Consider the following 27111-nt stretch of genomic DNA (forward strand, 5'->3'; position numbering starts at 1 on the left):
GAGCTGGTGTGCCGCGGTTTTCGACTGAAACTGCCGCTCACTTCTCCCAATGTTTATTATCAACAAACCTCGATTAACGCGATTACTTTTTTTTTTTTTTTTTTTCATTAAACACTTCGGTAGGTCTGCCGGTCTCTTCTCTCGCACGTTGAATTTCTCAGTAGGAAAACCTCACTCAAATTTTCAACTTCGGTGTTTATGCGGTCTGCATCGTCTCGGGCGCTATGGTCACTGAAAGAGTGAGAACGGCAGGGAGTGTCTTTCGAACGCTCGACCTCCAGCACGCGTTCCGTGCTTTCCGCCGTGCTTTAGCTGCGCGCTCGAGGTGTACGAGACGCCGAAGCGCTGTCGAAGGCCGGAAGCTCGCACTGGACGCGGCACAACCGAAGCTTCTCCCTGTCGTTCTCACCCTGTCAGAGACTGTAGCGGCGTACACAAGCTCGGAAGACCGGCCGAATGCAAGCGACCTGAACACACTCGGAGGAATCGGTAAGGTTTGACTGTAAGAAAACACTAAAAGGGTCGATCGACGCACTCGTTGGTCAGAACAAGAGCGATCATCCACAGGCGTTACGTGCGCCACACCACACACATACTCGGACATTTTACACCCTAGAAAGCCACGACCACAATAGACGCTATATTTGAGGACGATATTTAAAGCACATGCTCAGAACGAACTAAAGTTCCTAGGCTGCTAAGACCGATAATCTTGATGGTGCGGAAAGCACGTTGCAAAATACCTGTACAACTCGCCGTCAGCACGCGCTCAGCAGTCGCGCACAAAACTATGGCCGCCAGCCCATATGCACCCTATAGAGTTACTATAATGTACGCTAAAGCGTCAACTGGCGCTAGCGTCTATGCGACCTCCGGGAGGCAAATTGAAGCAGACGGCAACCAGTCCACTTATGCGGTGCTCCTGTGTATTCCTATAAAAAAAAAAAAAAAAGAAACGCGCTTTTTTTTTTTGCTAAAAATAACGTGGAACACTTTTGTTATTAGTGTCGTACCAAATAGCATGTACCTTCATTAACATTGCACAAGTGTAATTGCTTTAGTTAGCGCATTTTTTTAATCACTGAACGATGTTTAACTTCGCTATATTTCAGGTGTTTTTACACACCAGGAGGTGTGTAAAAACGAGCGATGATTCTAAGCAAAATAACAATAAAAAGGAATGTAGAGTGTTCAAGATTCACCAACATTCCGGTGGTGCTTATATCTTGCTAATATGCCAGTCCTGTCAAATCAAATCAAATTGGACGTTTAGTGTTTATACAGTGTAAGGTTGGTCTGCCAGGATGAGGCGACACTGGTTTACACTGTAGATGAGCAATTTTGCCGGTGCAGTACGACTGCTAACCTGGGGTCTTTAACGTGCTCACGCAGTAGTGATACACGACCGCACGCCGGTACGATGCTCATCCAGATCGAAACGGGCAGGGGTGGGGCTCGAACCCAGGATCCCTGGGTTCTGCAGCGCGAGCTTTCGCTCCACGCGCGTCGAGCTGGGTGTGCGCTTCAGCCCACTCGGCCACCGATCCTTTTTTTTTTTTTTTCTTTATTGTCGGCCACCGATCCCCCCGCCAGTCCTGTCACTACATCAAAATGTAGTGACAGGACTGGATGGAGCCCTTTTGACGCTGTCTTGCGTCTTTACGAGCGGTTAAAAACATTCAAGACGTATATAATAAAGTATATGGGCTATGAAAGATGTCCCTTTTATGATTTTCTATGCCGGGCAGCTTTTAGCAGCCACTTGTTTTCAAAGATTTCGAGCGTGCGGCCGATGTTTTGAATGTAGAACGAACGTCTTTACACAGAGCAGAAATAATAAAGGGGTACTTATTAAAAATCGGACTGTATTACGTTGCCTTCAATCTATTTTTTGATTGTCTACATGCACAGGTCAGTACCGATCCTGTGTTAGTGCGTAGTTCTTGCCGTCTCTCTTAGTTTTCCACATGTCCTTCGTTCGTTTGGCACGTATATCCCCCATGCTGAAAGGCGCCAACGTCGTGTTCGCGCTAACAGTGTCCGACAGTGCACATAAATACATGTACGAAGCTGTTTTAGCACCGTCTTTAATGCGATGAATTTAAGTGAAAAGCGCTTGAACTGACCCAATTCTTTCGTCCGCCTGACTAAGAAATGTTCCAAGCTACCTAGTACGTACGAATTATTCGGGATATTTGTTCTTATAATCGAGCGCAGGGAAAAAAGGCACTCACTTTTTCGCATAGAAATGCATTACCGGAAGTCCATGTTCCTCTGCTTGCTGTCTGCATCTATTTGCAACAGCGCACTAGCGCCACTTGGACCTCTAGCGTACGTTATAATAACTCTATGGATAATACCTTACACGAAAGACACGGTGTTCGCTGTAAACGTGACGATGGAATTATCTGCGTCCACGCCTGAAGCATGTTCAAATTCATGTTGGCATCATGCGTTTGTATGTTTCGACCATGTTTGCAGACATTTTTGTATGGTAAATGTGACAGGACCGGCCAACAGAGAAGAATCGGCTTCAGACAGCGTTTTCAGATTGTCTTGTGTATGATGTGTGAGCAGTGTAACCCCGTCTTAAGAGTGTAAAGGTGTTAAAGAGACTTACGCCCGTTGCAACACCCTTTGAGCACCCTTATTTTTTTTTAGTAATTCAACCTTTTAAATAGTGAAATAGGGTGCTGTTGCATGAAACACCCTGCATTTTTGAAGAGTGTGGAAAAGGGTGCTACCGCTAAGTGGAGCCAACACTCTTATTGGAGGGTGTTCGCCGCACTCACAACCGCTTCAAAGAGAGTTAGCGGAAGTTATTTTAGACCGAGACACCTGAGAGAAGGTGAATTACACCCGCACATAAGTAAGCGTTTTTTGTTTTTTTTGTTTTTTTTTTTTTAATGCGCAAGAACCCGTCCTTTCAGACTACGAAGCATCTGCACATACGCAGTTCTACAGTCAGCTCTACGGCCTTGCATGGCGTGACGTCAATAAAACTGAGTTAAGGTTGACGCCGCCACTTTGGCATGACGTCACAAATAGTCAGCTATATACTGCGGAACGCTCTGGGAGTACCCGACAAAAGCGTGACGTCCGAAAGGCGGGGTGGAAAAGCAAAGCACCCACCTTGACGCACATAAACAGTGATACCGGAAAGGTGATGATGATGAAGACGATGGAGATGGCCGTCAACAGGAATGTGCAGACGCCGCTGGTGTTCTTCTCCACGTACGCTGTTGGGAGACCAAATCAAAGCACTAAGAATCCCAAAGGCCACACGAGCAGGTCCACATCGAAACGGGCAGGGGTTTGGATTTACCAAAGGCCGCGCGAGTTTTTGCTCCCCGTGCTCCGGGCTAAAGCAGTGCGTACACACTTAACCACCGATCCCCCTTGTATGGAGGTAGGTTAGGCCCATAGGACGACTCTTATGAAGATGCACAAGAAGGCGTTGGCTGGACCTTATTCGAAATGAGGGAGGCTAGTAGCAAGATGAATGGATGATAAAATTAAAAAAAAAAAAAAAGTTTAGGGAAAGGGACGAAAAAATATGAGGTATGCAGAATATCGTTCTTTCTTTTTCTCATGTACGAGTAACGTGGACACACGACTTGAAAATGGAAACCTGTAGATCAGAAAAAACAAAACACACAAAAAGACGTACAATTAAGATTGGCGAAGAATGCTCTAAATGCTGAAAACGAAATAGAAGGAGAGATGTAGGAGGCAAGGGAAGAATCCAGATTTATAAATATACAGGGTGATAAAAGAAAAAACTGTATAAAAAAGGAAAGTTCACAATTTTAGGGAAAGTGCGTTACTATTTGACGCTGAAAACAATAACGCACATAGCGCTATACTTTCAACGTCAACTATCCCTCGTTTCATCTTACATTTCATACGCAGCCGACGCTACCAGCTGTTGGGACCAATAATGTAGCGTCAAAAGCGCAAGTCACTTGGCCTTTTTTTTTACGATTGGTTCAGCGATGATAGAACACGTGCAGGAACACGACGAACACCATGATGGTGCCCTTTTGGCGCTGTCCGATTGGCCCCACGAGCTCGTAGGAGAAGCTGCGTCTGGACTTTAAGGGGCCATGAAATTAAGATTTATGTTGGGGTAAATTATTCGAGATTCGGATTATACTAATCGCATATAGTATAATGGGCCAGGAGAAAAAAGGTAGCAAGTCAAAAGCCTCCTTTTCAGTACGAAATTCTGAAAATATAGCGGACTCTTTCGTACGTCCTTTCCATCGAAAGCTCTTCGTTTTTTCATTGTGATACATCCGCGGTGCCTAAGTACGTCATCAGCCGGCCACAGCTCACGCATTGGACACGAACACTGCGTCACTCGGACGGATGCGCTCGTCAACGATTATTTAAATTCGGGTTCGTGGCCAATGACTGCCGTGACGGCACTATTATCCCTTGCAAAGTATAAACAGCACGGTGGAAGCTTGGAGTTCTCGCATTCCGAAATCAACACTGTGAAAGTCGACAATCTGACACTACTCTTAATTCGGCCAATGAAATCAAAATTACCCATGTTGCCCAGTTCAGGAATGCCGATCAAATCAGCAAGAAGACTGGGAGGGCTGTCGCTGTAACTCAAATCATTGACGATTGCACCAGACGCGGGGAACACTGACGGATAATCCTGCTGACTCCAGAAGGCTGGGAGAACTTCCGGCTACTGTGCAACGCTATGTCACAACCACGTGATTTCTCATTTTGCCTTTGATTTGAGAAGGAAAGCTGACGAGGAACAATTATGAAAATCATTTCATGACCCCTTTAAGGTCAAACGAAGTACAGCAGAATTTTGCTTCAAGTACAGTGGAAAGTCATTATTCTGCTCCCTCGAGCGGTATGCTTCTGTGCTCGTCAATACCTTTTCTTAACAAGATACGAAAAATCGTAGACAGCGTGTAAGCGCAAACTGTGTCGCGCCGTACACGAAAAAAAACAAAAAAAAAACAAAAAAAAAAAAAACTCCACAAGATTAACACAACACGCACCATACGCCCGAATGGGAAAAAAAGCACCAGTACGTAAGACTTTCGTTCAATAATTTTTTTTTCACCAAGAAAGATGGTAGTTGAGGCAAAAAGCTGCAACCAGCGAAGTCACTACATTGCATAGTAAAATCCAAACCCAATAACACCGCACGAAAAAGCAGGCTTCCTCAAAGCCCTCGTACTCTGTGAGGATAATTGTACTACGCGGTACAAAACTCTTCTCCACGACAGAACAAAGTAAGAAACGAGTAGAATGGTGGCTAAAATCAAGGGAAGGATATAGCAGAATTAGAGTGGCTAAGTGTGCTAGTTGGTTCATGATGGCGCAAGGGAAAACAGCGCGCACAAGACAGGGATGACACAAGGGCAAACAACGCTCGTCCCGTGTGCACATCTTTTTACAATATCAGCTTTTATTTTTTTTTTTTTTTTTTTTTTTACCGCTGCTTGTTTTTGTGTCAAACAGGTACGTAGCCAGGTTTTCGATTCGGGGGACGGGGGGGGGGGGGGGGGGGGGGCATAACAAAATGCTGTATGAGAGGGAGGGGGGAGAGGAGGCCCCAGCAAAATGGATCCGATTTCTGGAAGGGGGGAACGCACCCCCCCCCCCCCCCCCTGGATACGTGCTGAGACTATGACGTAATTTACTTAACCAGTAATCCGTGTAGTATACTAAGTCAATAACGAGGAGGGAACGGCAGGGGGCAGCTTCAGTTGTCCCACCATTAGCGCGAGCTTCCTACCTTCAACCATGCTTCGGCGTCTCGTGCACATCGAGCGCGCTCGCGCAGCTAAAGCACGGTGGAAGGCGTGAAGTGGAGGTCGAACGTTCCCAAAAAACGCCCTGCAGTTCTCGTTGTGTCCGTAACTACAGAGATAGTATTTAAGCTGTTATTCGGCTAGGTGGCGCAAGCCACCGCCTGCCCCAAAGGAAACAGCCGCCACTCATCCATTCACCCATCTAGTATACACCCGTGTAGACGTCATCTGCTTCAACGTTGACATCTGCTTGTCACTGAGACCGGCACCGTCCGCTTCGTCACTGGTTCTAACGAAAGCAGAAGTGTGATTCTAGACGCCGGAGATCACCGAGTCGTTCCAAAAACTCAGCTTTACTGTTTTCACTTTTCTTTCATCACAGTCATTAATTGCCCCGTGTTCTTCTCACCTTCCTCTTTTTATCCCTTTCTCTCCTTCATCTTCTAAGTTGTGGGTGTTGGTTGTGAGCTCCTCGGCTCGTCAAAGCGGTTTTTTTTTTTCTTTTTTTCTTTTTTTGCGGGGTAGTTCTTTTATTTTTCTCGGCAGCTGAAAGAAGTGCATGTGTTGTCGTCCCTTGTCCTAAGCATTTACTTTTTCGCTTTGTTTCATATGACAGATAGACGCATCGGAAAACAGCCGCGTTTCTAAAATTTTGCTCCTGTACACGCAAGTTCTAAAACTTTGCCGTCCCATTCTAACCACTGCTCAATATTCTAGAGGAGTCTAAACTTCCAGCAATTAGCGTCTTTTTTTTTTTTTTTTACTATGCCAGTAACAGTGTTGTACAGAAGGGCTTTCTAAGGTACGGCGTTCCTGGAACGCGTTCCTTTTAGAGAAACGAAGCGTCGCCGTTCAATTTTACATCGGTGGATCCGGAACGGGAGCGCGTTACATTTTTACAAAAAAAAATAAAAGAACGGCGTTCCTTTTTTTTTTTTTTCGCAGTGGGGTTATGTTTATTTTATTTCTAAGAGGGAAATTCGAAAAGTATAAAAACAGTATCTTTACGAAGACCAGGATCTCATTTACTTTTTGCTTAATTATCTTAGGAAAACCTTTAGTCCAAAGAAAAGACACAGAAAGAGAGACGTTTCAAACTTGGTATTTGCTTAAACGAATCCTCACACACCCAGAAAGCTAAGGCTGCAGCTACAGTCATCACTGAACTTCAACAAAAAGACCTACAGTTACAACAAAAGAACAGGTTACCAGACATAACACACACCCTTCTTTCCCTACCATTGGTCACCTAAAAGATACAGAAACTTTAACCTGTCTTCCTTCTCCTCTTGTCCCCCACCTTCAAACTGAACAACGAATCTAACCTTCACGAAGAAGGACTTGTAGTTTTGAAGACTGACCTTTCAACAGTACATTTGGCTCGTCTGAATCGCCCACCACACACAGGAACATTGTTAACAGCTGCGATTTTCAAAGGCGAATATATCAACAAATGAAACTCTGCTTGAGCTTGTTTTCTTCTCCTAGTACCCTTCCATCCCGGCATTCAAATTCGTACGCTGCCATTTAATGGGCCAGATAAAAAAAAAAAAAAAAGAAAAGAGGAACACTTTGCTCGATCTAACTAGATATGGTAATCAGGAGAATACAAATGTAACGTATATGTAACGATACGCTCCATTTTTTTACTTTAACGGGAAGAAGTTCCTTTTTGACATATGGAACTTGTAACGGGAACGCGTTCAAAAAATCAGAAGGAACGAGGCACGATATTTCGTTCCTTTTTTTTTTTTTTTTTTTGAGAAACGTGTTCATTCTTTTTTTTTTTATCGAGGTTAAGCTTTTTTGGGGTCGATACAGCATATCAAGCTAGATGTGAATAAACGCTTGGAGGTCTACGTGTCAAACCAACGACGAGCATAAGGAAGTCCTAATAAAGAATTAGCGCGGTTGAAGAGACGATGGTCTACAATATGTACAAATATGTACAAAAAACAACAACAACAGCAACAAAAAAGGTACCACAACTAATGATATGATATAAGGTTAAACTATCTGCCTTGGCATAGAGAAGACCGCACCGTGAAATCAGTGCCAACAACTCCATGAGACATCATATAATAGAGAAATTAAAGTAGCTATATACCAAACGAGCCAGAAAATACAACCTAATATTGAAGGGGTTTTAAAATGTATTTTGAGATCGTACTTTTTATGGCGCAAGCCCCCAGAAAAATCAAAGTTTCATTCATTCCTGTATATGCTAACACAATGTTTGGTAGCGTTTATATTTAAAAAAAGAAGAGGTTAGGCGTGATTATCCTTTTTGGGTTTTGTGGGATGCCTAAAGCGCGTAGATTGACTTTTCACGATAAGAAAAAAAAACACGACATTAAAATGTATTTTTGTGGCCTTTTTAGGACGTAGACTGCTGCGAATGCGTGACAGACTACAGCCCTCCAGAAGATTTACGGGGGAGGACTTACGCGCACGATAAGCCGCGTGACCTCGTCAAGTTCACATAAAACTTTGTTTTGTTTCTCTTCTTGCCATCAAAGTTTTCCATCCTTGCTTCCAGTAGCAGTGTAAACAGACGAGAGCGGAACACTTAACGGGGATCAAAATATAGCCTTCATTGTCGGCCGCTGGGAGCGCAATAAGAAAAAGCAAATAAACTTAAACTCCGTGTCTGAAACAGCTGATCATACGAGGGGAAGAAGGACCCCGATTACAGAATACATCCAGGGTCCCGCCGTTTCTGTTGTATGTATATGCTTCCTCGAAGAGCCGGGGTGGGGGCGTCTATGTATAGAAAGAAGTCGAGGGGCTCCGACGACAAAAAGAAGCCGCAGAGTTGTAGACCTTTTGAGAGACGACGACGACGACCGTCCTCCGGCCTGCGAAAGTTACGCCGCCCCAAAACGTCCCGTCGGCTGACGAAAATATGGGGAAGAGACAGAAGCCGCTTTGCTTGCAACGAGCCCGCGAGACAGAAGATTTAGGAGCCCACGATTATTTTGGTGCACCTTAAACGACAACTTTCTTCTTTTTCTTTTTTTTTTTGGGGGGGGGGGGGGGGGGGGGGTTAGACGATTTGTTTGCCAACAGCTGAGTAGGCGGGTGTACACTAACCGCGTGCTTATGCCGGACTGCTGTAACACGCGAGTTTTTGTGCGCTCCGCGTATTTTGGGGAGATAAGTTAAGTAAGGGGAAGCTACCTAACTCAAAAAGTAGTCGATTAGAATGAGAATTACTCCCGTTTAGAAAGCAATGCTTTGCATCGGTGGCGTAGCTAAAGAGTGGAAAAGAGGGGGGGGGGGGGGCATGGGGTTTCAGTCGCCCCCCCTTCGAACTCTGACCGAAAATAAATGAAAAGCGGTCGCGCCGAATCTTACAATGCTATTTTGCAATTAACGCACCATAACATTATGAAAACTAATTAATATAACAAATAATTTGAGTCAAAAGTATTAAAACGCGCAGTAGTTGTAATGACATTTTTTGGAATTATCGCACCAAAAATTAGTTTAAGAAAAATTACAAGTAACTTCATTAAAAAATTTAATTAATTTCAATGTAAAATGCCCGGAAAATTACTTAGAGGACTGTAATTGAACCCAGGCACGCCGCTCCGCATAATAACCGTGCCATGTAATTTCCTGTAAAAAAAAAAAAAAAAAGGAGCGCACACTGAAAAAAAAAAAAGCGTCGTTTCAGTTTTTAATTATTTACCCGCTCGCTCTCCGTTTGTTAAACGAACCATGATATGATTGTTGAACTTCTTCCTCAGCTTTAATCCTCAAATCAAAAGGGCAATGAGAAATCACGTGGTCGCGAAGTGCTTTGGAACCGGATGCGGTGACTCCAAGCTTAAAGGAGACATGAAACGGTATCGGGTTGCAATGTTCACGACTTTCCAAAGGCGTACTATTCCTATATAGTCTGGCCCAAGTATACTCGCCCAGACCGCCACTGATTCAGCAGCTTCTTGGTCGCGGTGAAATTGCGAGGAAAAAAAGGAGACTATTTCTTTCCGTCTTGCCTTCGCAAAGCTTGATGACGTAATTGTGGGATTGAAACCACCCACCTGACGACAGTCGAGCGCGGCTCACGGATGGGCCACGAGAACTGTGTGAGCACTCGGCTCGTAAAGCCTGGTTCAGACAGTTGCGTTTGACTGCGTTTGACTGCGTTGTGGCAGCGAGAAACCAGGACATCCCTGCTGCTTATATCGCGTGCCAAGATGATTCCTTGAATTGGATTACACGCTTCATACGAAGCACAGATGTGCCGGTGGTTCGCTTTCGGTTCTCGACGCAACGCAGTCAAACGGACCCAAACGCAAGTGTCTGAACCGACCTTAAAGGTACGTTTATACTCCAACGTAACGTCGACGGACGTGGCGTAGCGCAGCGCGCACAAGTACTGACTGGTTGCAGATATCGAGTTTCCGGTTGCCGGCCAATGAAAGACGCGCGTTTTGCGCTAGGCTGCGTTCACGGCGCTCAACGTCGGAGTATAAACAGCCCTTAACAATCAGTGCTTCGGCGGTCACTCGGGTAGTGGCTCGTGTCCAACCACTGCTGTGATGAGAATAGCCGAACTCTTAACCCGCACGGGTTTTCTACTTTGCCAACGCCAGCGCGTGGATATATGATTAGCGTTGGCGGCATAGGATAGGCACCATGGCCACGTGGCCGCTTGTTCTGTATCCAAGTTGAGGGAATAAACGATGCTCATATTTCTCGAATTTATTTTGCGACTAACATTGGTTAGAAAGAAAAACTAAAGCCAGTTTATTCGGTTATTATCGTTGGGGAGTGATTCTGAGTAGCATTTAGCGAAAGTAAAATTATCGTTTCATGGCCCTTTTAAAACGTGCTTTCTAAGCACGCCATATATAACATGTCCTTCGCAAGTGATAAGTGCCGTCACGGCACTCATTGGCCACGAACGCGAGTTCAAGTATTCGTCGACAGAATGATTGGTGACGAGCGCATATGTCCGAGTGACGCGGTGCTCGTGTGTCCAATGCGTAAGCTGGGATTGGCTGACGTGACGCGGATGAATCACAATGAAAAGGCGGGAAGAGGAGCTTTCGAAGAAAAGGAGGTACGAAACAGGTCCGCTATAGTTTCGAATTTTCGTACCGAAAAGCAGGCTTTTGGCTTTCTACGCTCGTGTACTAGTTTTCTCTTGGCGCACTAAACGATACGCGATTATATTAAAATCCCAATGTATCCCAGCCCGAAATTTATTTCGTGGTCCCTTTAAGGCTGATTGACACATTTGCATTTCAGCGTGCTCGAGTTCGTTGCGTTCCTTTTACGACGCAACAAACTTTCGAAAGAAAAACACACTGGTCACACTGGCGCCATCTATCGGGTAGACCTGGAACTCCGTACATGACTCGATCTGAAAGATATTTCAGTATTTGTGAGATCGAATCTACCCACTATTCAAGAGAAATTATCGCTTATATAGCATGGACAGAATCATTCCAAGCCCACAGTGAAAGGATGATCGGTAGGAAAATATTGATCACCTGTACTGAGGTCGAAAATGTTACCAAGACTACCAGTGGCGCAGCCAGGAAGGAGGCTTACATGGCTTAAGCCCCCCCCCCCCCCCCTTTTTTTTTAGAGCCTTTTTATTTTCAATAAAGTCTCCTCCTCCTCCTCCTCTTGAGGACTGCCTGGTAGTTTTGTCAGTGTGTTAGCGTGTTCTCTCGTCACAACACGCGGATACGGGGAAACACAAGGCACTCGGTCAGACTCCACTCAAACGCAAAGCTGTGAGTTTGACTTTTCCGTCCGCGGGGGCATGCTGAACATTTGTGAGTGACTATTTTAGGCATGGAATAGAATGTATATCCACCAGTAGTATTGGAAATAATATTAGCATATAGAGAATTTGGAGTGCCAAACTGGATGTTTTGTTCGTGTCCGGAAGGTTGTAAAAATAAGCTGTGCAATCCTTAGCTGAGTTCACAAAACCATGGGTTCAACATTTTATTAAACGCACCACTGGACTTTTTTTTTACGCGCAGAGCTTTATTATGATGTAAAATTAGCAGCACATTGAAGATAGCTGTCCTTAAAAGGCAGTCGAACATGCTGTTAATCCCAAGCTTTCATTCGTAGCAGTGCTAAAAGTAATTTAGTTTTTGCTTCGACTTTATTCAGTGTGAATATCAATAACAAAATACCAAATTCGACATGTACGCTTTAAAGGCCTGTTCACACATTTGCAACCGAGCACGGCCGAGAGCGACGGGACCTGTTGAAAACTCTTAAAATTTCTTAGGACGAGAGAACACACTGGCACTCTGGCGCCATCTATGCGGTGACCCTGGAACTGCATTTTAGAAGAGTGAAGGTTTTGCGGGATTTCCAAGGTCAAATGTGCGTAATACCTGAGAGAATGGCTCATTTATAACGTTGACAAAAGTTTTTCGAGCCAAGAAAGAAAGGACAATGCGCGAGAGAAATAGAAAATATGCCGGACTGCCAAGTTTATACTGCTGCAAAATAGATGGCACCAGTGTGTCCTCTCGTCATAAGAGATATTAAAAGGTTCCAAGGCACTCTGTTCTAAGTGGTCGCAAGTGTGTGAACGGACTTTTAAGCCTACAGTTCTTGTCTGAAGTCACCTCTCCATATCAAAGTACCGTTCGCTAAATCTAGGATTTAAAAAAGATGCCCTCACCAGGAACGCACGCAACTCGTAATGATATCGCTATCTATGATAGAATGTACTAGCCGCGGTTTTATTTTTGAAACCTTTAATGCAAGGTAAGGTTTTCACATAGGCATTTTCCCCAAGCTTCCACCTCACCCCCACCCCACCTTAAAAGAAAGAAGAAAGCGAAAAGTTTCAGGGAGAGCGCTTCCGACTGCCGCTTCTTCATAGTGCTGGGACGCACTGTGAGAAGCGCACTCAGCGAGGTTCAGCGAGATACAGGGATGGGCAAAATACATGCAAATATGTATCGAAATACATATACAAAATACTTCGTCAAAAATGTATTTAATTACAAATCTAATTACATTTCCAAAAAAGCATTTAAGTACAAGATACAAATACAACCAAATGTATTTCGTCTCCTCCAAATACTTTTCCAAATACATTCCTCAAAATTTGCGTCAGCGACTTCAGGAAACCCTGCAACGGATTTCTGGGTATCTCATTTTAATTTTGCATCGCCCACTCGAGAGTTAGTGTGCGAGGCTCCAGTAACGTAATAGAAATATAATTTTAAAAAAATGTAATCAGCTTGGACGTAATAGGTGAAAAAAGTACAGAGCTTCAAGCAGCTTTTTTTGTCGATTACATTTTGGTATAGACGAACAAAGAACCGAGACGACCAAGACGCGCAGCACTAGCTAGAGAATGTTTCATTCTTGCAACTCGCACCAGTTACAAAAAATCTGAACAAACCGCGCATTTAGAATGTTCCAGGCAAAAATATGGATTGAAATCAGGCTGTAAATCATCACAAGTTGTCACGGCACTTATTTAGCCAGTCTGCCTGTGAACGTCGATTTCGTCACTATTGTTGCCCTGGGCTAGCACCGTAATCACAGCCACTAAACGCTTGTGTTTGATTGAGAGACACTGCATTCGGCGCAGAACGTAGTTTTCTTCCTGCTCTGGACAGTGACAATAAATTTGACGGATGTATTTTCGCCTACAAAATTGTATTTAATTACAATTGTATTTGAAATACCCACGCTTTAGTATTTAAATACACACGTCAAATACATTACCCAATTTGTAATCAAATACAAATGCAAAATACACAAAGTATTTGAAATACGTATTTCAAATACTTGTATCTGAAATACTGCCCATCCCTGGCGAGATAGGAAGCAGGAAAGACACGAAAAACAAGAAAACAAAAACAGCAAAAAATAGGACAAAAATAACAGACACTGAAGACTGCTAACCCGTTATAAAGCGAAAGCATTCGTATACGTAGCGTATTCCTACGCGCCGCGCTGAGGGCGGCCGAGCGTCATCTGCGTAGGCTGCCCTGGCGGGATCTGCGGCCGGCCGACACGGCCGCTCGGCCGCTGTGCAAAGCCCGGCCACTCTCTCCCTCTTACCGGCGGCCTGCCCGCTGCGCCATTTAGGGGGCTTTTCTGTGGGGTGGCGTTCCTTGGAACTATGCCGCGCGCCAGCCTATTGGGAGTTTATCCATCAATTCGCTGCTACGTACTACAGGCTTCGCTCCATGGGAGAGGGGAATTTAAATTCCATTTGGCGCAGCTTTAAGGGCTGATAACGCCGGTTATCTCTATAGGACAGTTGTGCTTTCGCATTACAAAGTAAGGAAACAAGCCTTATGTCGTGGGAGGACGCCATTTTTATTTAAGTAGACCGCTTGAACTCATTACGAATTATTAGAGATATCAAGGAACATTCAGGTCCCGTCAGTGTTCGAAATGAAACTCAAATGAAATAGTACGTGTTTCGAAGCAACATTCGTACGTTTTCCAAATTTGGTCAGGCCTATCACGCCGACCCGGCAGGGTAATGTGGCCCGAGCTATTAGTTCCAGCATCATTAATAAGTTGTTTCTTTTTTATTCGCATCAAGTATAAAGTAAAGAATAATGGAGGCTTGTGTAAAGAGCTGTCACAATTCCAGCTTGACACAGCCACAGGCCACCACAATGGCAGTTATGCAGCACAAAAAATAAATAACAATCAACATACCACACAGTTTAGAGCATTAACAGAAACAAAAATTATAAAGAGAATAAAGAGAAGCAACAACGGATACCGTCAAATTACGTCAAACCACGCAACGAAGAATATCTGGAAATACATTAACAAGAAAAAAACAAGATCGCGCACATGCACAACAATTGGCAAGGTTTAATAATATTACACAGCATTTTTTCCATAAGAAATGTCGACTGGGGGCTGCAATAACAACGCAATGTGATATCTAAAAGGCCGACATTTGCGGCAGCTAATCTCTTAAGTAATCTTGGGAGTTTGGTTTTCAAAGTGTCTTGCCCGTAGACTGTTCTATGAGTGTTAACTTTCCAAGGCTCACTACGTCGCGTTGTGTAGGCTGTAGGTTGTGTAGGCGTTGTGTAGGCTTTTAAAAGGATGAGCTAACTTTGCAAGTTAGCTAATCCTTTTAAAACGATGATTTAGTTTTGACCTCTTGTTTAAATGCTTTAGAAAGCCAATAATCGTACTTTTTTTTTATTGGTAATATAATTTATTTTACGAACAACTCATGTCTGTGAAAGTAAGACGGAATATTTTCAACAACTCTTGGGAACTGTTTTTTGTAAGACGTGTATTTTATGCAGATTTGCTCGAGTTGAGGAAGTAAACTTAATATTTGGCGCAGTGTGGACGGAAAGTGCTGACATCTGGGTTAAATGTAGCAGAACATAGCAGGGTAAGCATCCTGACGCGGCTTGGCACTGATGGCGCAGCAATGACGTCACTGCAATGCATTCCTATCTTTAAAACTGCCGGTCTGGCAAGTTACTGACAAAGACTAAGTTGCGTGACACGTGTAGAAGACGAGCAGTCAAGGTATGCAAACCTAACAGCTCAATTTTGGATTACTTGTGAGTTTTCGATGAGTAATGCCGTCATTCTAAAGCAGGCACGTAGCCAGAAGGGGAGGGGGGGGGGGGGGCGGGCATGGGGCCCGGGCCCCCCTTCCCCGAAATCTTCCATTTGGCTGGGATCTCCCCTCCCCCTCATACAGCATTTGTCATAGGCGAAACTCCCCCCCCCCCCCCCCCCCCCCCCCCCGGAACCAAAAACCTGGCTACGTGCCAGTTCTAAAGTCCCATATCGCTGCGGAGTATTCTAAATGCGTGCGGACGAGAGTCGTGTAGGCTGTATATGTATGAGCTTCAGGTGTGAGGGAGGGAAGTTCGAAGTACGTTCCGTACAGTCCGTGAATTGCTTGCAGTGGGAACGAGATGTGATTAATATGGAACGACCGTCAAAGACATTGACTCATGTGTACGCCGAGGAATTCATAGGCACTATTTGATTGTAACGATTTCCAGCCGAACGAATAGTAATCAAATGGACTGGTGCGCCCATGAACAGGGATTAGTTGATGCTTGACAACGTTGAAGGACATTTGCAGGAGCACCAATGATTGGCGTTCTGGAGAAGGCACGGTCAGTACACCTTCGAGTCAGTTTCATCCAGGATATTTATTATTTTATTTATTTACATTGTACCTACATCGCCCTGTGGGCATTATTGTAGGGGGGTTTTAGAAAACATTAAGGTTTTAGAAAACATTAAGGTTTTAGAAAACACAGGGTGTCACAAAAGAAAATTTACACGGTCTTTTTTACCGCAAAAAGAAACCAGGCATCACCGAACGCTCATTCTCCGCCCAAAGGTAGCGCTAGAGGTCACAACCAGATGCCAAAGTTTCAGCCCGATCCGATACCTTATTCAAAAGTTATTAGTGTTTTTCTGAAAATTTCAATGGGAAAATGGAGCCCATTTTTGCCCGTTTTTGGTTTCTGGTGCCATAGAGCCCCATGTGTTTGAAAAATCCGTCGGTCGCCATTTTCCCATTGAAGTTTTCAGAAAATCACTTATAACTTTTGATTAAGTTATCGGATCGGGCTGAAACGTTGGCATCTGGTTGTGACCTCTAGCGCTACCTTTGGGCGGAGAATGAGCGTTCGGCGATGCCTAGTTTATTTTTGCGGTAAAAAAGACCGTGTAAATTTTCTTTTGTGACACCCTGTATATGCTCACATGGACCTGGGGGGCGATGTTCGTCAAATGTTTCGTTTCTCCTAAAAAGAAACGGATGTGACGGAAGTGACGATATCCCGTCTGATTGCTTAGAGGCTCAAACGACGAAAGAGGAAACTTTCGTCATTTGAGCCTCTTACCAATCAGACGCGATATCGTCACTTCTGTCACTTCCGTTTCTGTTTAGGAGAAACGAAACATTTGTCGAACACAGCCCCCCCCCCCCCCCCCCCTGGAGTCGCTTCAGGCGCATTTACTGGCCGCCATGGTTGTGTGTTTGATTTGCAAGTGATGACAGCGAGCCTCCACGACGTTTATACCATACCATCAAAGTGGTTGTTTGTGACAGACGACAAGTTACTTCTGCCACAACCTAGGGCGCACGTTTTACTACAGAAACCGCCACCGCCCACCGCCCCACCCCCTCCCGAAGGGCAGAACTCCGCCCACACAAAAGAAGGATGCCGTGCCAGTGGTTCTCTTCTGGTAAAATGCCGTTCAGTGACTAGTGTTTGTGAGAGGTGGCCCCCTCCGGGCCACCTCAAACTACCTCCCTCATGATATACCTTCAATAAAGTTTTTCAGCCAGACAGACAGACAGGTGCTAAACACCATCGAGCTGACAAATCCCCAGATTATATAACGTCACTTGCCAAGCAGATGTATGACGTTATAGAAGCGCATGTTTCGGGAACAAACTCATTCTGTGACGCCAAGAATACCTTCTTTCTTATTTTTTAGCAGATTATTATCTTTTTTTTTAGTTTTGAGGAGCGGCTTTTCTTGCAGATCTTGCGTCGCGAACTCGCGAACGTTGCAACAGACCGTACACGTATGCAAAAGTGATCTCTTGGAGCCGTCATCTTGCTGCTGGTGTGTGTTTGAATCATCCGATAGTCAAGCCTGTTAAAGGCTTGGGAAGAGTTTCGACGATCGCCAGACCGGCGCCCCAACAAAGCGTTCTTATTACGCACACTGTGGACAGACTAGTGTTTGATGCAAGGTTGCTTACAAAAGTGTATAGTATAGCTATACACCTTTCCAGCGCTTATCCGGGCAAAAGAAAAAAAAAAGTGTCCCGTCACTGAGCTGCGAGGAAGCATGCGATGCGGCTGATATTTAACGGAGGAAAAGAAACTGTCACGCTAACAACACATTCCGCAACCTAGTAGACAAAGACGGCAGCGCGGAAAAGACGATTACTGGAATGGCCTATATATTGCGCAGAGTAGATCACCACTTCGGTAGCAACGCCATTTTTATTTCTTCAAATGTCGCGCCAATCGCCGAGCTCAGCCGTGAAGCTACCTCTGTAGTGAAGCCAGCGGCGAGATCACGAGCGAGACGAGGCGGCAAAAAAAAAACAAAAAAACATCACAGCAACCGCAGCCGCCGCAGCTTTACGCAGAGCGCGCATGCGTAGAGATAAGTGGCGCGGCGTAAACAAGCCAGACGGCGATTACTATGGACGGTTCACAGGGTCCGTTTCGTTTCCCTGCACCGCGTACGATCTACTCAACAGTGTCGAGTTCGGTACGGCATTTTTTTTTTGGTTTGTTTTTGTTTCTTTTCTCGCCAGATGGAATGATAGCTTACGTTCGTGGATTTTGCGTCCTGCAATGGCTTCTCGCCGGACCGGTTTGGCCCTGCCTCGTTCATCTACCTTAATCTACCGCGCCGGCTAGATATGTGGGCCATCAAATAAACATAACACCGGTGCTCGATTGGAAAAAAAAATCGTCTTTAGGGAGAACTTATATATACGAAAAACAAAACATGCGTACATTTAAATTCCTGACCTCCAGTGGCTCGGAGAAAAAAGTGTAAGCTCGGTTGAGCATGTTTTCACCGGGTATGCTTTTGGAGATACACGTATGAATTTCGAATCTGTTGAGATTTCGTAAAAATATCGATATCGAAGGCCCGCGGGAGAAGAAATTTTGATGCGAAACACCAGTGGCGACGATTTGTTTACGTGCGCCCCCACCGGCAGCTCCGCAGACGATCGCTCGCAAACTACCAACTCATGGCACGGCGCTCCGCTCTAGCAGACGACGAACGATGCACATGCGACACTTACTTCTAAGCGTGGACGGCACGGACACAAGCGACCGAGTCAGGGACCGTCTATTTATAGACCGAGGGGTGGCATCGGCACGACATCCACACCACGCGCACACACACAAAATAAATAAATAAATACATAGAGAAATCAAACGTACCGTTCGTATCGTATCCTGTCATCTGTTCCTTCTCCATGATGTCCGAGTTGGGTTCGCTCGAACCTGCGCGGTAGTCCGAGAGCAAATGCGACGCACCTTCGCCTGAACTGCCGCCAGCCCGTACCGCAGGCTTGCTTCTGCCGCCCTCCTGTGACATGAGGCTTGTTCCCTTACTTTTTTTTACTATCTTTTGCCGTTCTTTTTTCTTTCTTGCGTCAACTTAATGGCGGATCTTTCTTTTGTTTCCTATCTCGCCGAACCCCCAGTGCAACGGCGCGGCGGTTTTGTGCAACTGCCAAGTTGACGGAACAGCAGCAAAGGGGGCGAGGCAGCGCGGCAGGGCGGCAGGGATTCGTTGTCGCGCGGCGGAGGAAAGACCTCGTGCAACGGCGGTAACCTCACGTCACTTCCTTTTTAGAAGAGCGGGGAGGAGGGAGGGAGGGAGGGGAGAGCGTGCAACAACTGGCTTCGTTGGCTTCGTGTGCTACGATGCCTGCGTGGCGGTTTTGTTCCTCTACTTATTTGCGAGGTTCTCTCTCTCCCGTCATTTCTGCTTCGTCTGTACTTCTCTCTAACGTTTTTCTCTACTTTACCACGACTCCTCACTCACTTCTTTCTTTCTACTCATCTTCCCAGTTGGCTGCTGATAGGCTTATTCGTTCACTCTCAAGTTGTTTGATTCCAGTTTGCGAGCGGTGGCTCGGCGTGTTCCCTGCAACACGTGCCTCCATGGAGCGCGGGGAGCGAGAGAAACACCCCTTTCTCTCGGGTCGCGAGCAACCCCAACAAGACACGGCTCTATCAGCTGGCAGACCGATTTCTTTTCTTTCTTTGCTATTTTAATTCGCGTCGCCCATCCTCCGGATGTTTTCATTCGAAAGCCGGGGCAACAAACTAGTTATCATTGGTGGGCTCCGCGCCCAGTTAGTAAGTGAGCCTGCAAATAAAAAAAAAATAATAATAATAATAAAGAAGAAAAGTGCTGGTTGAATATTGTTGACGACCTGTTCACGTTCAGACACGTCTGAAACTGCCTAATCGACTGGAATCAAGTGATGAGGAGCTATGCGTGCCAAACATTGGGCACCATTTGAGGCGCTAGATACGCCCGAGTTGAAACGTCTGAGCTCTCGGCGGTGCCGACGGCAACGCCGCCGCAGCAGCGTGATGTCAGTGCCGCGCTGTTTACAAACGTCGCTTCGAAGTTCGATGTATTGGAAGAACTGATGCTTTTTAGGAGGAACGGTGGCGCTTCAAAATACGGTAACTTCTGTTTCAAAAAGGACTATTTGATTTTTTGTTTATAATATTAAAGAAACACTGACACCCACCAATGATAATCTATACACTACATTTTTGTTTTTCTTAACTGCGTACAAGTCGCGAATTCGCTGATAGATGAAACGAACCTAAACAGAAGTCGCAGGGCTAAAGTGGGTTACAGTGACGTCATAGTAGTTGAGAATACGTGTCTTGCTCTGTTTTTATTGGAGTAACTGCTAGGCGCTGCCAGTAGAGCCATGTGCCTTTGGCAGGCCTGTCTCTGTATGTTTGTTTACAAGTAATTATTGATTGATTGATTGACTGTTTTTCCGTGGTCATAGACATTACATTTCAATGATTAAAAATGGATTCTAATAATGAAGTATGTGCCTTAGATGGCCTAGAAATGCTAATATATATATATATATTTTTTTTTTCACTTTGTCATTTCCACACGTGACCGTAGGAAAGAGAGTGAGAGCAGCACTGAACACCGGATTCTCGACCGGCCATTTTGGGCAGACAAAAAAACAGATTTCGAGCCGCAGATTTCTTTTTTCGCACATAAATGGGCCTCTCCGATTCTGTTTCAGTAAAAAGTTCCGCAAGCATTGTCCCTTAAAGTATCATCAAGATTTGTTACGGTTTTCGCGTCAACTTGTTGGAGACGCACGTGCTAATTCCACGAGTAAATTTAAGTGATAACTGATTACGCTTGAAATACTTCTAAATCCTAAACACTCTAGCATATTCCCAACTCTCAGACGGCGTGCAATAAATCCTATTTCCTCCGTTTCACATTTCGGCCACTAGGCCGCGCCAGTTTTCGTTGCACACTTGAATAAACGGCAGCTCCCCGTTTCTCTCCTTCCCGTGTTTTCCGCTGGGTGGTGTCGCCTCCTCTGGAGTTGCGAATACCCGAGTAGACGAGTTCCCAAACATGGCGTCAGAACTAGAAGGCCAATGTTGTTCATGAACTCTGTGCATGGGCTCGGCAACAACCGTGGAACGATGAAAGCTGAACTGTTGCCCTTCGTCTTACAGACCCTGAATCACCCGGAACAGGGCCCATCCAAGCCCGCCCAACCGCCTAGAACGGGAAAAGCCACCAGCGCTATCTTCGAATCTGCTGCGTCGGATCTTCTGCCTCTCGTCATGGCAGCACCATCGACAACGACAGTATCGGTTATAAAAGACCGTGCGCTTCGACAGTTTTCCTATGGGCTCGGTGACAACCGTGGAACGATGAAAGCTGAACTGTTGCTCTTCGTCATACAGGTTGGTGAACCTAAACCGTTTTATTGTTTTAAGAGCAACTATTCATTCATTCATTCATTCATTCATTCATTCATTCATTTGTTTATTTTCTGTGCTCATGAACAGCTTGACGCCTTGATAATGATGCACAACAAAATGTTCAAAGGTTAGTTACAAAAGTCTTAAAAGCTACGAAATTTGGGTTAAAAACATCAATATCTTCTTTACTGAGGGTATTGTAGAATTGTTGAATACGGGTCATGGGACTGGTTGGGATGATGCGATTAACATTGAATGTCAAATAAATTCGCAAAACTCTACTTGGAACGTAAATATTAATAGCAGATGTGAGATCTGGGCAATCAATCAATCCATGAATACATTTATGCAGGAAAACAAGATCGCGCTCACGCCGCCTAGAACTCAAAGTAGGGAATTTGCATCGCTCCAACAGTCTCGCATAAGAATAATAAACAGTACGACCAATGTAAAAATCATAAATAATTAAAAAAAAACGCTTTTGAGCATTTTCCATCATCTCTTGGCACGTAGAACTAATACGATTCCAGACTACAGAGGAAAACTCCAACTTGGTCCGGATTAACGAGAAATATAACCGTGGAATACGGGTTGATGTGGAGAACTTACGCGTGATTCTAGAAATTACTCTCAGCTCATGCAAAGTCATTTATAAGGTTGTTAACGTGTACAGTAAAGTGTAATGATGAGTCTATATATGTATACACCAAGATCACGCGTGCACTCGACTCTTCGCAGCGGATCATTGCCAATCTGGTACCAAAATTTTATTTTTTCCACCTTTCTAGACAAAGACATATTACCGGTTTTAGAAGGATTGAGCGTTAGAATAGTTAGGCATATAAAAAACATGCTTATTAATTTAGGTGTTTTCTTTTGTTGGAACTTTCCAGAGTTGCGTCGGCATTGTTTTTTTTTAGCTTTCTTTGTGGGTGTCGGCGTTTTGGAGGGAGCATTTGCGTGGGCAGAGCTGCCGAGATGCGGGAGCGGTTCCCCCGCAGTCGTTAAGAAACGTCTCGGGTTTCGGGAGTCTGCTTGGACAGACCTCTGGGACAGCCCGTTCTTGCAGCCGCTTGTGGATGATAACCGAGTGTGCCGGTGTATGGAGGGTTTTATCGTTTAGTGTAAAATTGTCGCTTTTTGTACGATGCAGTAATTTAGCGGTTGGCGCCAGCCAGGCTGGGAAAATTGCAGAGAACGACTCTACAAGTAATTTAGGTTTGGCGGTTGGAGCGCCAGGCTGACAGCTGGTCGACCATTGGAGAACCGTGTACCACGTGTGAGTGGTGGAATTTGAAGAGATTGGTCGGTTCCTGAGGGGAAAGGAGGCCCCTACGGGCCTACAAAAGGAGTGCGGAGAGGATTTTGGAGGGATTCGGACTTGGGATTTGATTGAGAGAAATTAGGGACGGGGGTCGAGATTTTAGACGAGGCGGGATGTTCTCCCAAGTTGGGACTTGTAACTAGAGTGTAAATAAATGCACATAGTTCTCTACAAGCAGTGAGTCGGCCCTTCACTCAGCGACGTTCGTGCCACCACGCTCCAGACCATCGGAGTGGAACCTGCCTCCCACACCACCGGGAGGAACAGCAACTACAAACAATTAACTAGCATGCTCTGACGACACCGATTGCACACACGCCTAACATCCTCCATAAGTTTTTCACAATCTTCCAAGGATATGATGTGCCTAAAAACTTGACATCATCTGCATATTGCAAGATGACCGCATTGCGAACAATTGAGCTCAAATCATTCATAAAACCATTAAAAAAAGATCGGCCCAAGTGTGGAGCCTTGCGGCACACCCGAAGAAGAAACACAAGGCCGGGAGTGATGTCCAAGAACACGAACAAAATTGTGTCTATTAGACAAATAATCTAGAACCAGGGAACAAAGGGAGGTACTCACACCGTATGATTCTAGTTTGTGTGTAAAGAGCGAATGGTCTACCACATCAAATGCCTTAGAAAGGTCAAAATATACAACGTCTACCTGTCCACGTTGACACAAAGTAGGTGAAACAAATCTTAAAAAAGACACCAGATTTGTCTCAACAGACCTTACGCATAAAGCCATGTTGTGAACGGCTTATCTTATGCTTAAAATAGTTTGAAATACGCTCAAATAAAAGAATTACATAGATCTTAGCAAAGGGAGATAGCAACGACACAGGTCTGTAAATTTTTACATCATCTGTTCTGCCATTCTTATGTACTGGCACAGTAATAGACTTCTTCCACAGGAAAGGAAATGTAAGGCTCTGCAACGACAAGTTAAAAATATGCGTTAAGACGGGCACAAAAATAGACGAGCATCCGTTAGCAATGAAGCGTGGAATGCCGTCAAATGCAACTGATAACTTTGGCTTCAGTTTCCTGATAGCAAGTTCAATATCAATAATTTCAAAAGATAAAATTGACAGGTGATCACTAGGATTATCACTGACGCCATGCACAGGCAGTCCAGTTTGGTCGCAAGAATAAACCAAAGAAAAATGACTCGCGAATGCATTCGATACATCTTCGGGCTCAGACAGCATATTACCAAATGAGTCATCTATGTTTATTGATGACGAAGTTGTAGTTGTGTGCTCCTTTACATATCGCCAGAAAAGCATCGGGTCACGATTTAAGTTACGCTCTACTGACTCACGGTGTAATATTTTATCGCGCTTCAACAATATCTTAGCTAGCGCACGCGACTCAGAAAATTTTAGCTACCAAAAAGCGGAATGCGCGACCTTATATTTCCTTTGACAATGACATTTTTTTCTTAGAACTGATCTAAGCTTCTTGGAGTACCAGTGTGAATAACGACTTGTGTGAGGACGCTTTTTGGGAACGAACTTTTCAAGTGCATATTCGATATAGTTTGTAAGCGCATCAACGGCACGATTCACATCGGTCATACTATATATGGAAGCCCAACCTGCATTATCTAAATGTTAACAAACGCCAAAATAATCGTCTCTTAAGAAAGCAAGCGGCTCTCGTTTTTTTTTTGTTTTTTTTTGCTTTACTTTTCCCACAGATATCATAAAGGAAACAGAAAAAGGAACGTGCCAAACATCCGGTAAAACAAGCGGATTCGAAACAGACATCAGGCTGTCGATAGGAAAGCTGGCTAAGGCCAGATCCAGCACATGTCCTGCTGAGTTATGAAGACCGTTCATTTATGTAAATCCGAGAAGGTTAACAAATGAAAGAAAGGCATTCACTTTAATTGATGCAGTATGAGCAGACAGTACAGGATGTTCCAAATTCCACTTTATTTCAGGAATATTGAAATCACCAAGTATGAGTATACGATGTTGATCCACATCCAATTTATCCCATAGCATATCTAATTGGTCAGAAAACTTATATCTGTGGACATGAGGAGGGAAATAAAAAGTGCCTATAAGCAAGCTATTGTTATAACGAAGAGGTATTTCAATCCACACGGACTCGCACTCGAATTCCAGATCAATCCGGCGAATAGCCCGTAGATGTTTCTTAACTGCAATTAGTACTCCACCACAGAGTTCAACAAAAAGTTGTTTTTATAATCTCGATCCCGACGAAACACTGTGTAATCGGGAGGGAGATAGTCAAGGGATGCAAATGAGCTATTTAACCAAGTTTCACTTAACGAAATGATATCGTAATCACCTAAAACAACGTTATTAAAAAAAATAGGAGCCTTCGTATATTTGCCTTGTAGTTCCGTCAAGCCCACAAGCATGCCTGACACCTCTTTGGAAACTGCTGTTTCTGATACAATGTGGTGGTATAGAGTCCAATCGAGGTTCGCTGACTAAGGCCCAAAACGAAGAACTTTTACTAAGTATGCATGCAATTGTAAAAAAAAAAAAAAAAAAAAAAAAAAAAAAAAAAAAAAACTTGGAACTGGACAATCTGTTTTAATAAGTCAAGTAAAAGAACTTAGCGAAAAGCAGGCACAGACGAACAAAAGTGTAACAAGCCTAGCTTCCCGAGTCACAATCCAAGAGGCAGTTATGGCTACGAAAAAATCGAATCCTGTGTCGGTTCACACTGAGGGAGACAACGCTGCCACCACGGACTCTCATCTGAAACAATTAGAAGCACGCTGTGACGACGCAGAGAGCCGGGCACGCCAGTCTAATCTACTATTTTATGGTATGGACGATAAGGAATCAGAAACTTGGTCCCAGTCAGAGCAGATTATTCAAAGTATGTGTGCCGAAAACCTTGGCATTGTTCGAGACAACTTCGCCGTCGACAGAGCACATCGTCTTGGCCAATTTGCCCCCAACAAACCTAAGCCCATTATTACGAAGTTTTTTTTTTTTTTTTTTTTTTTCAAACATAAACAGGCCATTCTTTCTGCCGGTGTTAAACTGAAGGGCACTCTATATGTTGGTAAAGATTTTCCGGTAAACATAAGAACTGCTAGGAGGGAGTTGCACGTGTATGTGAAACCCAAAAACTGTCCATTTTAGCTCTGATATGATAAGCTCTACGTTGATAACACCTGTTTTGTTTATGATCATGCTAACCAATGCGTAACTGCCAAAAACAAATAGCAACCCAAGAATTAAAAAAAAGAAATCCCACCCTGTCTGTTTTGTTGTCAAAACGAACCGAAGATTCGTTCTAAGCTTACTCTGTTCTATTTACGAACATAAGAAGGGTGCATCGGAACACGATGCTTTGTATTCTCTAATCGACTCAACGCAAGCTGTCATAGTTTTTCTAACCGAAAGGCGGCTCACCATTGAGATTTGTGAATCTGAAGGTTTCCCTCCCTGTATGATTTACAATTTGTATAGATGTTATAGAATGTGCAAGGGGGGCGGGGGAGCACTGATTACCGCGTACAACCGCCTGATGGTATCACGTGTTAGTACTGTACCGAGCTTAGAAATTTTTTGGCTATGCCTTTCATCACCTTCTTTTCAAACAGTCATTGGCCTTTACTACAGACCACCTGACAGTAATAATGCCATTGTGCCTCGAGTGTCTCAGTAATATACCTTAAAATTCCTTAGAGTCACACCTATAGTTTTAAGAGATTTCAACCACCCCTCCGTCGATTGGAACAATTGTTAACAGAAAATGACAATGAATCAATATATTTCGTCAATATGTGCTGGGATTTCAACTTTACTCAACTCATTACTTGGCCAACTCGAATCACTAATCACGGTAGCGACATACTTGATCTTTGTTTATCTACAAATCCCAATGTGATTAACAACCTTTCACTACTACCTGGGCTCAGCGACAACCTCATTACACATTTAACTTTTCGTTTCCTATTCCGCGCAAATGTGTACTTCATAAACAAATAAGGGATTACAACAAAGCCAACTACAATTTTCTTAACACTGAACTAGACGCATTTTGTATGTTTTTCAGGGAGGTGTTCCGTAGTTACACCATTGAGGGTAACTGGCGCCGTTTTAAAAATAGATTATCATTCCTCGCGAATAAATACGTGCCACTCGTAAAGATCGAAACAGATAGTCAACACTCCTGGTATACTAAGCAACCAAGCGACTAGCAATAAGAAAAAAAGATTTTTCAAGCGTGCTAAACAGAAACCCTTAAACATAGAGGCGCAAAATAAATGTGACGAATGCGAAAAATTATATCGATAGGAAAATACAAAAGCCAAAACCAAAATTTTATGGTACCGACCTATTACAAGCACTGGCCGACAAACCCAAACCAGTTTTGGAATGTAGTCAATTCGAAGCCGTTCACCCCTCTTGCACTAACGGGTAACGAAGGTCTAGTTCTCTCCGACGACCAGTGTGCTGATTGCCTAAGCAACTATTTCTGTT

General features: G+C 44.3%; 1 protein-coding gene across 1 annotated transcript in view; it reads right to left on the bottom strand.

The window, feature by feature from the left end:
* The window catches only part of LOC8028177 (stomatin), a 41736-nt gene extending 22617 nt beyond the window's left edge, over positions 1-19119 (bottom strand). Inside the window, exons 1-2 of the mRNA XM_029986872.4 lie at positions 18740-19119; positions 3133-3239 (exon numbers count right to left, since the gene is read on the bottom strand). Coding sequence (XP_029842732.2) covers positions 3133-3239; positions 18740-18896 — 264 coding nt within the window. The 5' untranslated portion in view covers positions 18897-19119. The remainder of the gene's footprint in view (positions 1-3132; positions 3240-18739) is intronic.
* Between the last annotated feature and the right edge of the window lie 7992 nt (positions 19120-27111).

The sequence above is a fragment of the Ixodes scapularis genome, unplaced genomic scaffold (genome assembly GCF_016920785.2).
Source record: "Ixodes scapularis isolate PalLabHiFi unplaced genomic scaffold, ASM1692078v2 PGA_scaffold3__209_contigs__length_174095766, whole genome shotgun sequence".
Taxonomy (NCBI): Eukaryota; Metazoa; Arthropoda; class Arachnida; order Ixodida; family Ixodidae; genus Ixodes; species Ixodes scapularis.